The sequence below is a fragment of the Megalobrama amblycephala genome, linkage group LG14 (assembly GCF_018812025.1).
Source record: "Megalobrama amblycephala isolate DHTTF-2021 linkage group LG14, ASM1881202v1, whole genome shotgun sequence".
Classification (NCBI taxonomy): Eukaryota; Metazoa; Chordata; class Actinopteri; order Cypriniformes; family Xenocyprididae; genus Megalobrama; species Megalobrama amblycephala.
In genome coordinates, this window is record NC_063057.1 from 41502277 (window position 1) to 41517856 (window position 15580).

Genomic DNA, 15580 nt, shown 5'->3' on the forward strand with positions numbered 1-15580 from the left:
AAAATGTAAGTTCTTTTATTAAATTACTTTTACTGTTGTTTTAGTTTTTTTGCCATGGTATCGATTCAGTATTGGTATCAAGGCATTTAAGTCAGGTATCATAGCGAAGTCATTACTTTGGTACCATAACATGACTAGTAATTACATTCCAGACCAGTTAATATCTAAAATTAAATAAAATAGATACAAATTTTTGTGTGCTTTTTTATATTAGCACCTACATCACTGATAATAACATCAATACTGAATATTATTACACAGCTCTGTGTAATACTTAATTCTGATTGGTCAATCATTGCCTTCCAGTGGTATGTTAATCCACACCCCAATAACAACCCGGTGAAAACAGATAACACATGCTCATCTGGATTACTGAAGTCAGCAGCGCTATACGCTGCTAGTTTTGCATTTGGTGAGCAAATAAAATATTAAAACTCAGCCAAAACAATATATTGTGTTCAATTATTTAATTATTTTTGCCGATATAGACCTTTTGGTCGAAACGTTGCATTGAATAAATAATTTATTGGAGCGTCAACAGACTTTGCAGACGTTTCTTTTTTCACTTATAATCATATCAATATCTCTTATCCCCACAATTATTATGTGGCAAGTAGCCATGTAATAAGCAGGATAATATACATCCAGCCGCTTGTTATCTCAGAATAAACCCCTTCAGGATGATCCAAGACCTGATCACCGTGTCGGGCTTTATTCTGAGATAACAGCCGGCTGGATGTACATTATCCCTTACGTAATGTATTCAGTGACTAACAATGTGTGCTTTTGCAATTATTTTTTACAGTAATGGCAGTATAAATGTAATTTTACAACTTAAATAGTACAAAAACAGTGAAATTGTGAATGTGCAGTGAATTCTCATTGTGCATACACTAACAATACATAATGCAACCTGTGTTTATAGTGGTCATGTGCCTGTATGAACCATGAATGGACGAGCAGAAAATGACAATATAAGGGAGACATGTTTTTGGAGACGACAGCACAGAATAAAGCAGCTCATACCAGCCTCCTATGTTTCTGCCGCTGCCTCAGAAGACGCATTTACTGGAATGAATCAAGTTGTATTTACTTGATTATTTGTACATCATTTTTTAATGTTAATTTTTTTAATGTTAATATGACACAAGGGGCTTTTGAGGAACATTTATTTGTCCATCTCTCAATTATCATTGATTTGCGATGAATTTTATATACTGTATGAGCCATAAAAGCCTGATGTATAAATATGATACTCAACAAAAAAACGCACATATGCAGTGCATCTGGAAAGTATTCAGAGCACTTCACTTTTTCCACAATTTGTTATGTTACAGCCTTAATCCAAAATGATTAAATTCAATATTTTCCTCCAGATTATACAAACAATACCCCATAATGTCAACATGAAAGAAGTTTGTTTGAAATGTTTGCAAATTCATAAAAAAAAAAAAAAAAAAAAATCACATGTACATACTTATGCATGCTTTTTAGTGCAATTTTATTAACAAGCAAAATCTACAGTCTTTCACATGCATCTTTAAAAAGATTGTGTTTAATTGTGAGTGAGAGGTGGAAGGAGCTGATTTCACTGACTCAGGGTGTGTTTTAGGTACTGCCTGTCCTTTTTTGGCGCTCTATTTAAGCAGCAGCCTGACCAAACACATCTCACTTTTCCAGCTTTGACCAGACCAGCTGCTCTTGAGAAGAAGTTCAGACTGCAGTCATCCATGTAAGTACGCTTTCTCTCACAGGCAAGATGTAGCTAACAGTTTCTAATACTTTGCATGAGATTATCCAACCCAATTTTCTGGCATTTCAAAGGGTACAAAGGGGCTAAAGGCATACCTTAAGAAAAAGATAAAAATGCTTTTTCTGAAAGCACTGAATGAGTTGCCATAACAATTAAATATAGTTGGTAGTAAGAAATAAATACAATATTTTATTATATGAAATTAATATATATTAGTAATGTTAAGTCTGATTCATTTCAGTTGTTTTCGGACAGTTCGGCTTAATGAACTGGTTCAAAAAGTTGATTCATATCCTATGAATCGGCTTTTTGACATCTTCATGCTATGATGTCACTCAATGTCATGTTATATAAATGAAACATACAAAAAAGTCATTTGTGTCAACCAGGGATGGGCAGTATTTATGATACATGTATTTCAAATACGTATTTCAAATACAAAATAAAAATTTGTAATTTGTATTTGATAGGGTTGATGAAAATGGCTGTGTATTTTGCATCAAAATACTTTAGTGTTTTGTATTTTTGTAGTTTTAAAATACTGTAAAATACTTTGTAAGAAATCTACATGATGACATCATAAAAATGTGGCCTACTCAGTAGTTTGCCCAGACTTGTTGAGTTCAGAACAGATGTTAAGTTTTGGTGTTCCTTTTAGTAGCCTAGGCTAAATAGTTTACCAATTTACATAATGTTCTTAAACTATTATACCGAGCAGCAGCCCCTATATTTATGATTAACAATCAAATGATTAATTAGTTAGAAACTAGTTGTTATGAATAATACAAGTGCCATCAGTCGTCTTCATATGAATGACTTGTTTGTCATTGAGTCAGTGTTGCTGATGCAAAGTAGGCCCTTCGTTACCAAACACCAAGTAACTAAATTAGGATATAATTATAATTCATTCGCAAACTGTTAAAAATTAAACTGTTGGTTACTTTAAAACTAACCTTCATCTGGGAGATCACAGGGATATGTGAATATTTGATCTGTGAAATCCACAATATGTAAATTTTCACTTTTATTCAGTCACTTATCCTTGATTTTGTGGAATCATGGGATGTGTTTGTCTTCATGTCTACAGCCAGTGGAAAAGAATTGGGATGAGACTCGGTCAGAAATCATGTTTATGAATGAGATTATTAAAGTTATTGTAATATGAAGCAGCGCAGGACTGAGTGATGTTGGAGCTGAACGAGACCGCTGGAGTGATTGCTCGTTAGAGATGAGCGTGACACATGTCTCGAGAGCAGCGGAACTTTTATTATGCCACAGTCGCCGCTTCTGCTTTTTTTGGAGAAACAAGAAGCTATATAACCTGATTAGTTTCAGTCGATGAATGAATCCAAACAGTTCCTCATCTGTCTAATAAAACATCTAATATGTTTTATTAGACAGATGAGGAATATAATGCGTCTTTGGTGTTTCCATGGTTTCTACAAAATGAAACCAGAAACTGAGGGTAACACGGGTATGATGTCATTGATAGGTGAAGCACAGACATGGCCCGTGTCCTGGTTAAAATAGCTTATTTCTCTGGATTTAAAATTTCTTGAAAACTTTTGGGATAATGTAAGTACATGATGCAAAAACTGAGAAAATGAGATCCAGGCAGTTGATGACGTTGAAGAAAAATTTGTATTCATTGCAATTAAATTTAGCCTCACACGCAAACTTGAATCGATAATGAAAATATTTAATAAAACCAAAAGGTAAAGTAACAATCAGAAAGAAGTAATTAATAGTTAATAATAAAATTTAGAGTATTGTAAAATCCAGAGTATTGCATTTAATAGATGAAGATCAGAATATACCGAAAGAAGGAACAATAATTAATACATTTGCAGATAGGAGAGAAGAAGCAGAAGAGCAAAGGAGAAAAAGCCCCCCTATCAACGACTCAGTCCATTTTATACCATAAGAATAGGAAATTTACATCCCACTCAAACTCATGTTTTGTTCTAATCAGAAAAGGTGGAATGGATTTACCCATTATGTCATAGACTAGTCAGATGTTAAAATAGATGAAAATAGAAATAGGCCCTTTCCCTTAAGGGGATTTTGCAAATCTTACATTATTGCATGTCAGCTGAAATAGAAAGAGACATATTTTGCACAATCGTGTCAACATGACCTGTCACATTGGAACACCTGAAGAACAATTAAATATAACAAGCATACATACTCTTAAAGACACCCAAAGTATGACCATAATGGTACAATAACAAAGTAAATACTTGAAAATATGATGAGAATTAGTATATAAAGTAGGAGTACATAAATATATGAAATCAAAAGTAAAATTGATAAATCATAAGCCATAAGTGATTAACATAAATATGAATAAAATGCATGAATATGAATATTGACCATTTTGGATCCACCAGTACACAAGTCAACAAAATATATAACATTGTTCGAGTGGTTTTTGGATATATATTTAAAAAATATATAACATTGTTCAAGTGGTTTTTTGATATTTTTTGTGTGGTTTTTGGATATTTTAATCCAAAAATCCTACTGTACATATTGTGCCTTTAACTGGTTTCATATGTCAGATTTATTGCATGACTCGGGCAGAGAAAAGCTGTTGCTATCAAATGGTAATGGTGAAGGGATCGATCAAATAGGCCAACTGATAGAAGGTTTGCGAAGAAATTTCATGCTCCCTTATAAAAGTATTTTTTAGTATTTTAAAGGTCCTCTAAACAATGTCACGCGTTTTTAGGCCAAAACATTTTTTGTCACATACGGCAAACATCTCCTTACTATCCGCTAGCTGCCTGTCCCCTGAACACACTGTAAAAAACGCGGTCTCTGTAGTCGCCACAAGCTCCGAAAACGGCAATAAAAATAAACTGGTGCAGCCTGGACCGCGAATCATAATAAACATGCTCCAGCCAATAACCGACAAGAATGATTTTAAATGCGCGTTCATGACTGTTTCAGGAAGCACGGAGGGGAGGGGGAGGAGGAGGAGGAGGGAGGGTCTAGCTAGCCTCTGTTTTGTTTGACAACACTTCGAACGTCAACAGGAAGTTACTCCGCTCAGTATCGCTTAGAGAACCTTTAAAATACAAAAAGAGTAAACTCATTGATTTTACATAAGTTATAATCTGCATGTATAATAAACCATATTTATTTACATCTCTTGACAAAAAGCTATTTGCAGGTTTTGATAAAATGTTATTTAATAGTAGTCATAATAAGCATATTTCCAGTATGTGCCTCAGGCTTGAGTCAACTCACTCATCAGACTCCTCGGTAATCCTCTGAAAACTTCAACAGTTCGTTGAACCGGCTCAATCGGTTCTTTTTGAGTTGGACGTGCTACTTTGGCTTGTGTGTCTTGCGTCATCAACCCGGAACTAAAGTTTGATTAGTGAACCGCCTTTACCAGTTACTTCCTATGAACTGGTTTCAACCGGCTCAAAAGAACGATTCATTCAAGAACCAAACATCTCCAATATATATTTTTAAATACGATAGTTTCATCATACACACTATATTGCCAAAAGTTTTGGGACGCCTGCCTTTATGAGCACATGAACTTTAATGACATCCCATTCTTAATCTGTAGGATTTCATATGGACTTGGCCCACCCTTTGCAGCTATAACAGCTTCAACTCTTCTGGGAAGGCTTTCCACAAGGTTTAGGAGTGTGTTTATGGGAATTTTTGACCATTCTTCTAGAAGTGCATTTGTGTGGTCAGGCAGTAATGTTGGCGAGAAGGCCTGGCTCACAGTCTCCGCTCTTATTCATCCCAAAGGTGTTCTATCGGGTTGAGGTCAGGACTCTGTGCAGTCAAGTTCCTCCAAACCAAAATCACTCATCCATGTCTTTATGGACCTTGCTTTGTGCACTGGTGTGCAGTCATGTAGAAACAGGAAGGGGCCATCCCCAAACTCTTCCCACAAAGTTGGGAGCATGAAATTGTCCAAAATATCTTGGTATGCTGAAGCATTAAGAGTTCTTTTCACTGGAAATAAGGGGCCAAGCCCAACCCCTGAAAAACAAGCCCACACCATAATCTCTCCTCCACCAAACTTTACACTTGGCACAATGCAGTCAGGCAAGTACCGTTCTCCTGGCAACCGCCAAACCCAGACTTGTCCATCGGATTGCCAGACAGAGAAGTGTGATTCTTCATTCCGGAGAACACGTCTCCACTGCTCTAGAGTCAGTGGCTCGTGTTTTACACCACTGCATCCGACGCTTTGCATTGCACTTGGTGATGTGAGGCTTGGATGCAGCTGCTCGGCCATGGAAACCCATTCCATGAAGCTCTCTACGCACTGTTCTTGAGCTGATCTGAAGGCCATACGAAGTTTGGAGGTCTGTAGCTATTGACTCTGCAGAAAGTTGGCGACTTCTGCACACTGTGTGCCTCAGCATGCGTTGACCGCGCTCTGTGATTTTACTACAACTTTGTGGCTGAGTTGCTGTTGTTCCCAATTGCTTTCACTTTGTTATGATACCACTAACAGTTGACCGTGGAATAATTAGTAGTGAGGAAATTTCACGAATGGACTTATTGCACAGGTGGCAACCTATCACGGTACCATGCTTGAATTCACTGAGCTCCTGAGAGCGACCCATTCTTTCACAAATGTTTGTAGAAGCAGTCTGCATGCCTAGGTGCTTGATTTTATACACCTGTGGCCATGGAAGTGATGGAACACCTGAATTCAATGATTGGAGGGGTGTCCCAATACTTCTGGCAATATAGTGTACATGGTAATTTTCTCTAAGGTGGACAGCCAACTTAATATATGACATTTAATATCTGAATCTAACCATGTCATATCAACAAATGGAAATGTCAGCCAGCTATTTATTATCATGTTAATTACTGTGCCTTTTAGTGCCACCAGCAGGGGTGCCTTTTACCTCAATCCATACTTTTTTATATTCTTCTGTTATTGAAAAACTGAAAAACATTAACAAGACATTTGTATCAAAATCTAGTCAAAAATGTTATCGATTCTCATAAATCTACAATGATTTTTTTTTAAAAAAACATTAAATATTTGATTAAATTAGCGCAGAATCAACTTTGCGTTGCTGTCCGCATCCCGCAGTACAACATACCACACCCTTTCAAGTTATATCAGCTTCTACAAGTTATGCTTCCTGTGAAGAAACAAGCATGGATATCATTGACTAAATCTTTTGAAATTATTTTATGTTTTATGTATGAAATGTTTTTAAGACTCACTTATATTCCTTTCAAATCTTATGAAGTATGAATAATCTGTTAGTAAAACATAAAATAAATAATGCAATTAAATTAATACAGACCCATGGTAATTAGCCTATAACTAAAAGCCTACCCCCAAACTTAAACCTTACCTGAAACCTACCTGACACCCCAAATGGCTGTTTCATTGTAGGGGGCATAAATTGAGGTAGGGGGCATAATTTGTTGGAGCGTAGTTTGTCGTTCTGCGGGATGCAGTCAGACACATTTGGAAGGATTGTTGTGGCAAATTCTATGTCTCTTTATCCCTTCAGTTCTGGTCTCAAAGAAAAACTCTCAGAGTCAATGTTCCAGGTCCCAAGAATTTAACTTTATTGACAAGCAACAAAGTGAGATGCTAGCTCCACATCTGAATCTCTAGCCAGGGCACAGTTTTTATAAATGTTTCTTGTCTGTTAAAATAGTGTAAGATCCACCCCTACAGTTCTTTTCCATGGTCTCATTTACAGGTGCTCTCCTCCCTTTCTCTTTCTGGAGTCTCCCAAGTACTCCCCACCATTTTTACCACAGTCACTTCACCAATTAAACTGCTGGTGTTGACTATGTAAGAGATAATTTTCTTTGTAAGGGTGGCTGACTGCCAACTACTGTACATCTTTTGACTTAATGTCTCATGGGCCTTCTGCCAATTAATGGTCAACCCTTTTCCCACTGGCCAAATGAAACATTATATCAAAACAGTCAACACTCCCCGGAGGCAAGATGCCTTCACTTGACACCCTTAATAATGATCTTATTCATTTCACATCCTCCTGTTGTCAGGTGGAAAATTACCAGCAAAATATGCTTAGTGGTCAAGCTAACTTCTCAGACACATCTGACCTTTACAGTTACATATTATTTATTATTTATTTATTATTCTTAGGTTAGGTAAAGTAAGTCTGGACTAAATTATAAGCATTTTAAAGCTGCAGTCCGTAACTTTTTTTGTAATAAATTTTTGAGCAAGTACATAACCAGCCAGTATTCAAAACTATCTCATTATCTTAGCTCGATATACAACGGTAAGCTTGTAATAATGTTTTATAATAAGATCGACATGGTGGATTTCCGCGGGAAATTTGAGCATGCAGCAGTTCCTCTGTACGTCATTAAGTCATGTCCGTAAAAAGAAAGGAAGGAGTCCAGGCTAATCGGTTTTATCACGTGAGGATGCTACTGGTTGCGGATCATTTATAGCCTGTTCTCACAGCAGCTGAAATAATTAAACTTATCATTTTGATGGCGGATTGTAATCCAGAAAGACCCAAAGGACAATCATCAGTGACAGATGGAGATTCACCCGTAGTCAAAAAGCAAAACACTTTGGACTGTGGAGAGGCTACAGAAATTGAAATCTACAGGTAATGCTAATATACACATTGTCATAGTAATGCTGATGTTGTTAACATTAACAATTTGAGAACAATATAACAGTAATAATAATTTGCACGGTTTGGCGTGATCCGAGCTAAGCGATCGTTTTTAATCATCATTGGCAGTGCAATTTCATTGTAGGCCTAATGCCATTTTCCTCAGTTGGTCATAGGGCTGCACGATTAATCGTACGATTTGAAAAAACCCATTGAAATGGCGCTTAAACGATTTGTCTTAGTGCAATTATGATATCGCATAGCTGCAATTATTTTTTTATGCGTGGCTTGTCAATGAATTATGGCTCCAAATGCTAATCCATCTGAAAACATCTGAAAGTTTGAATCGCTTATAATGTGCATTTGAAAAAACAACACGCGTCAAACATCTTTCCAGACATGAGAAGGATTTATTAACATCTTGTCCAACAAAAGAAAACATTTAATAATATGTTACTCCAAACTCACTTCATAACGACAGTTGAGCATCCTTCTGTCAGATGAAGTGGCTTCTTACACAGAATATGGCAGTCGTATGTTTATTAATCATGTTTAATCAATCAAAACGTTTCAATCTTCTGTTTATTCAGCTACAGCGATTGTATAGGATTTCCTGGAATGACGCGTGTTCTACTTAGGCAGCTAAGCATATTTGCAGTTTCTGCCTGAGAGCGCCCTCTGGCTTTCAGATGGAGAAGCATTTACTACTGATCACAGAGCCGTACAACTCTGACATGCTACGCATGAAATAATCGCAGCCTTTGCCAAATCGCGTGCGATAAATTTGCGATAAATCGTACAACCCTAGTTGGTCAGAACAAAAGTGGCAGAAATGTTACTTACTTGTTCAGATGATATTTTCCAGTGAAAATTCTTATATTGGTCATACTTTCAAGACGTAAAATCTGTGATTCTGAAGTTCAGTATCCACACCGGTGCGGTGACTGACAGCAAACATTAGATTCATCCGTGCTGACGAGCTGTGACGAGGCACAACGCACATACAGATAACTATTCCGCATATGACTGCAATTGCAGGTTTCAAACAAGAGATAGCGACAAAGAGGAAAAATTGCGGACTGCAGCTTTAACTCCCTGAGGTCTGAAAACGCGCCGACGCGTTTTGCAGGATTTTTTTCACATTGCAGCAAAAAAGACTTAAAATACTTTCATTTCTTGTCATAGAGACATAAGTAATATCAACTGAAACTATAGAATGTCTTCTTTTATTTGTGTACACTCAGAGTAAAAACACAATGTTGTGCTTTTTGTAAAATAAAGAAAACTAACATGATGCGTGATCTCTCCTCTCCCTCTGAACGAAGTCCAATCTGATAGTTCTCAGAAAATGAACTGTAACTTATGAATACTAATGACAAAAAAATGACACTTACGTCTAAAGAAATGTTGAAATGTCAGGTTTTAAATCGTGCAAGTCAAATCGAAAACAAACATTCTGTGTTTATGTAATCTGTATGAAAAGAGAGCCATGTCAGAAGTCTGTAATTCAGCTCATTATCCGCTAATGCGGCCACGCCCACGGAGCCAGCGCTATTCAGACGCAAATACAGAGGCAATACATGCATTCATCGTCTCAATCGTGTATTTATTGTCTTGAAAAGTGTTTATTTGGATGTTAAAGCAATGGTTAGCGATCTCTAGAAGACATGCCGTTAGTTCCTAGTTCCTTTTCTTCTTTATATGAATTTGTGGCCTAAAGGTGTACAGAGAGCGCCCTCCGGCTGCAAGTATGAATTGAAAATACCATTCCTGAAATGTCCTCTTCTTCTTTAGAATAATTTGTGGACTAAAGGTGTACAGAGAGCGCCCTCCGGCTGCAAGTATGAATTGAAAAAACAGTATCCAGCACTCATAGTGATGACAATAAATATTACTTCTCAGTATAGAAAATTGACATAAATATTTAAGAATCCATCAATATTTCTCCAAATGTGCATGCTTTTAAGCTAAAAGCCTATATGAAATGCCATAGAGGTAACATAATTGTTCAGACACTTTGCATCACAGAAATACATTTTATTTTAAAGAATATAATAGAATACCATTATTTTAAATTGTAATAATATTTCACAGTATTGCTGTTTATGATGAGCTGAGACATTATTACCCCTTTCGCACGTAAGTTTCAAATATTCTGGCTGACCCCCCAGCGTGAGTTTTTTAAGGCGACCGTTATTTAGAACGTATCACTTTATGGTTTCCATGGTGACGCGTCATTGCTTGTTACGTGACACACCGCAGCACTGTATGAATGATGATCTGCTTTCATTTAATTTTTCTTTTTTTATTCAAAATATTCACAAATTTGTTAACTATAGCATGAAATATCTAATATTCCGATTGACAAATATGTGCAAGTGGATGTGTTTTGTTGTATAAAAACCTTTATAACGATCGCGTTAGTTGAGCCATATGAGCGATGGGCGCCGCCATGTTAGTTTGCACCGCGCAGAGAATCAGATCTGTTGGATTTACAACCCGTGAATTTTTCCACTTCTCCCGAAATACATGAAAGTAAGTGTGCCGGTGAACTGGGGAAGAATAGAGTAAGCTTTTAAGTTACTTTCACAATGTGTCTGATATGAATTAAACGTGTGGTCAAGTTATAATGGAAAGGGTTGTTATTTCCGCTTCTATAGACATCATTGTGTATTTTACAAACTCTAAATATATTGTTTTGTTAGTACTCATGTGTATTTAAATGTCTGAAACCTGAAATGAACATTATTTGGTTGAAAACACTGCATATATGTGATATATGAAAAGCGCTGCGCGTGTCCGTCTCTGGTTTAGCGCCAGTTAAAGCGCGCACGCACATTTGAATTTGGCAGTTGATCACGTAATTCACTGAACGTTCTAATCACACCGGTGTGATCGTACGCTCCTGGGGCCAGCCAAGACTGATCACACCCGTGTGATCGTACGTGTTAAAGGGTTAAAGAGGGTTTTTTTCACAGCCTACCTGACTGAAAGGCCTCATTAATATGCAAGTCATTTCAGGTCATTATTATGTGATTCTTTTGTCTTCTCAGGTGTAAATGGCCCATTATTCATGCAGATTCACGCCTCCACGCATACTGTGTTTCTTGACAAAAAGTGTCTTACAAAAACTAAATCAATATATTGTTTTATATGAAGGAGTAGGCAGCATAATTTTTACATAATTCTGAAGCAAAAACGCTAGTCTACAACCTCCAATACCCAAAAGTCTTGTGAAAACAGATTTAATATACTTTTTTTGGCCTTATTTCAGTGACTTAAGTTTTTTGTTTTTTCAATAACCACGCATAAACATTATTCCTTCAAAAATACAAACATGCACATACATGTTCCTCACATATTATTGTAGCCTAGTTTGTGCTGAATACAGTGTAATGACTCTTTTGTCATTTATATGTTTATGAACAACTGAAAAAAGCACAAATGTCAGGGCATGTCAAAACTTCTCCAAGCCCCAAATCAGCCTCAGACTCCAGAGGGTTAACAAGCACTGTCTCAGTACTATGGCAGGACTTGAAGCCAGACTGAAAAGGCTCATCTATTGCATTCACAGTAATGTGTGCTTGTAACTGTTTAAAAACTACTTTTTCTAAAACCTTAAAGTAAATTAGAAATGGGTCTAAAGTTATCAGGATCCTCTATTGCCAAATTTGGCCTCTTTAACAATGGAAAAACAGTAGCATGCTTAAAGACCGCTGGGCAAATGCCCTGACTGAGGCATTTGTTAATATATGAATTTTATGGGAAGTAAAATTTATGGGAATTTAAACATTCTGGTATATTATTATTTATAATAATATTTATAATCAAATCTGCTGTTCGGAGCGCCAAAGTCACGTGATTTCAGCCGTTGGCAGTTTGACACGCGATCTGAATCATGATTCGATACATTGATTCATTGTGCTCCGATGCTTCATGAAGAATTGTTTTGAAATCGGCCATCACTAAATAAGTCATTATTTAGGTTTTTTTTTGCACACTAAAAATATCCTCGTCGCTTTATAATATTAATATTGAACCACTGTACTCACATGAACTGATTTAAATATGTTTTTAGTACCTTTATGGATCTTGATAGAGGAAATGTCATTGCTCCCTATGAAAGCCTCACAGAGCCATCGGATTTCAACTAAAATATCTTAATTTGTGTTCCAAAGATTAACAAAGGTGTGGAACGGCATGAGGGTGAGTAGTAAATGACAGAATTTTCATTTTTGGGTGAACTAACCCTTTAAGTGTCACCGTTTGGTGCTCATTTTATTTATTGCCTTTTTTCCATATCACATATTTTAGTAATCATCATAAATTAGGTATTATTCTTATGAACTCAAGATTCAGCCTGTGAAAACCGTTTTGAAATCAGATGTTGTTACCACCCAGGTGAAAAAAAAGTAAATTTCTATAATGTACTTAAAGTGCTCTATTTTCGCGCGCTAATTTTGTACTTAATATACTAAAAATTCTTCTTTAGTACTAATTAAGATAATCTTAAGAACATCTAAGTGTACTCAACTGTGCTATTTTGAGACATTATGAAATATGAACTAAAATGTGCTTTTAATACTATCTTTGTATTTAAAAAATATATTTAGCTACCACTTGTAGTACACTATGGGTTCAAATGCACTATAAGTAGTATCTAAATAAATTTTTTAAATACAGAGATAGTATATTAAAAGCACATTTTAGTTCATACCGGTTCATCAACCATTCTCATTGCTTAATTGTTCCATTCCATGCCGGTATGGATTGGCTTGTTTCGTTTACACTCAAAGGTCATTAGGCCCTCAGGTGAGATCCCAATTCGTCACTGACATTGAATGTGACTGACTGAAAGGGAACTGCACATTTTGCCTGATTGCCTATCCAGACACACCTGATTCAATTCACAGCTTATTAGTAGAGACCTGAAGACCAGAAATGGACAGGTCAGTTAAAAAAGTAATCCAACATGTACAGTTGTTGTGTCTCCACAATCTGGGGTGAGAAACACTGCAACAAAGTATATAGCTGATGCTAATTCTAATCTATGATATTATTTTCAGATCCATTTCATTCAAAGATGTCCCAGCCAACAACTCTATGGTTAATTGGAGGAGATGGAGGCGGTCCATTTTCATTTACTGGTGAGAACAACGGTGCCAGTTTAGAGAAGATTTGGGTTTGGGTTGGAGGATGGCAGGTGAAGGCTGTCAGGGTTTGGCTTTCAGATGGGAGAGATCAAACGTTTGGAGAACCAGCTGGAGATCATCAAGAGTTCAAGTTCCAGCCTGATGAGTGTTTTGCCTCACTGTCCTTGTGGGGGAACGGAGCAGGAACACGTCTTGGAGCTATCAAATTCACAACCAGTCTTGGGAGAGAATTCTCTGCACAGATGACAAGCTGGGGTTTAAAAAAAGAATATCCCATGGATGTCGGCTCTGGATTTTGTTTGGGAGTTGTAGGAAGAGATGGTGTCGACATCGACTGCATGGGATTCATGTTTCTCAATGCAGTTCAATCAACAGTTCTCACCGATGTCAACTATCCCACTATCAACCAACTGATACCAAAGGTGGCAGTAGAATCAGTCGAATCCATGACTTACAAGAACGACTCCTCTGTCACTCAAAAACAACAAGTTATATCCTCAAAGAAAGTAACTCAAATATCTTCATGGTCTTTGAAAGCAAGTTTAACAGCAACACGGAATATGGAAGTGAAGGCTGGGGTTCCAGAGATTGCAGAAGTTAAGGGAGAATACAGTGTCAGCGTTGGATTTGAAGGCACTTACAGTCGGGAGCAGACAGATGAGAGAACCGAAACTCTGTCTACTGATGTCGATGTGCCACCAGGGAAGAAGGTGGAAGTTAACATCACCATTGGAAGAGCCAATTTTGACATGCCTTACACTGGCACAGTGAAGATCACCTGCAAGAATGGCAGTGTGTTACAGTACGAAACTGAGGGCACATACAGAGGCGTCAATTACACTGATATCAAAGTGGAGACTAAGGAATCTCCTCTGTAATGTTAAGACAGATTGCACATGTAACACACAAGTTATTTGATTACTTCTAATTTTGTCAATCATGTATCAGTTGTTTTACATTTAGGCCAACTGTAATTCACTTTGTGTAATCACTTTAAAATAACCTCTAGAAACAGGTTCTGTAACGTTTTTTTAAATGACATTTAATAATAAAAAAAGACAATTTATTAAATAAAACCTGTGTTACAAGCAGTCTTTCCTTGAAAAACTTTTCTCAATTGAGTGGAGTGGACTTTTCGACTACATGAGCAAAAATATTCCTTATACCAGACTGGTACATTCACACAAAAAGTGGTTACATCATATAGTTTTAACTTGTAACTTTAATGTGCTATTTCTATTTGATTTGACAATTGAATGATATCAAGCCACATTTCTGAAAAGAAGCAATTCAGGTTGTTCATTTGTTTACAGTCCTGTTAACTTTTACATTTTGAGTCAAGTTTTGAGCAATTGGGAGTTATAAAGTCAGTATTGTGATATGAACTCACACTTGTGAGGATAAAGTCAGAATTGCGAGAAACTCACAATTATCTTGTTTTAAAAAAACAAGCTAGATAGATATTTGAGGACTTGTGCAGCAGTAAATCAGTGTAGCAAATTAGCGGAAATATTAGATGAAATATTAATAATTAATCATTATGAATATTTGGATCAGTTAATCTGATTAATCTGATGTAGCTAAATTAATATTACAGTCAATCCTTTCATTCAACACTTTGGATTATTCATTAATTCTAAGAGAAGTGAATTTTTCATGGCCACAAAAAAATAATTGTTTATTAGCATGTACAGTGTGTAGAGTGTGTAACAAGACCAGGAATCGTTAAGTTGACCCTGTTGCAAGCAGAGAATAAGAACCAAATAAGTATTGTGCAAAAGTTTTATTAACTAAATCACAAACACAACTAATCTAAACAAACACATACACACAACCACACATACATGGGTAAAATGGAAAGTGACAGAATGTTAGTTGCAGTTTTGAGGGATGGTTACAGATGTTACAGCAGCAATGCACGACGCTGAGAAAGATAAGATAAGAGTTAAGAAAACCACTTGAACAAAGAAAATTATCAGCAAAATTTGTGTACATCACAGTGGGAGTCAAAGTCACAATTATACAAGTATATTGTGTGAAATTATCTGTTACACGAA

The 15580-nt window shown here is 36.5% G+C and overlaps 2 protein-coding genes across 2 annotated transcripts in view; both read left to right on the forward strand.

Moving 5' to 3' along the window:
• The first annotated feature begins 1645 nt into the window (after positions 1-1645).
• LOC125244795 (aerolysin-like protein) lies at positions 1646-14604 on the forward strand. The gene is made up of 2 exons (XM_048155050.1): positions 1646-1732; positions 13437-14604. The coding sequence occupies exon 2, from the start codon at positions 13454-13456 to the stop codon at positions 14399-14401; it is 948 nt and encodes a 315-aa protein (XP_048011007.1). The 5' UTR covers positions 1646-1732; positions 13437-13453; the 3' UTR covers positions 14402-14604.
• Positions 1682-15580, forward strand: part of LOC125244796 (aerolysin-like protein) — a 55372-nt gene continuing 41473 nt past the window's right edge. Inside the window, exon 1 of the mRNA XM_048155051.1 lies at positions 1682-1732. The gene's annotated coding sequence lies outside the window, so the exon portion shown is untranslated. The remainder of the gene's footprint in view (positions 1733-15580) is intronic.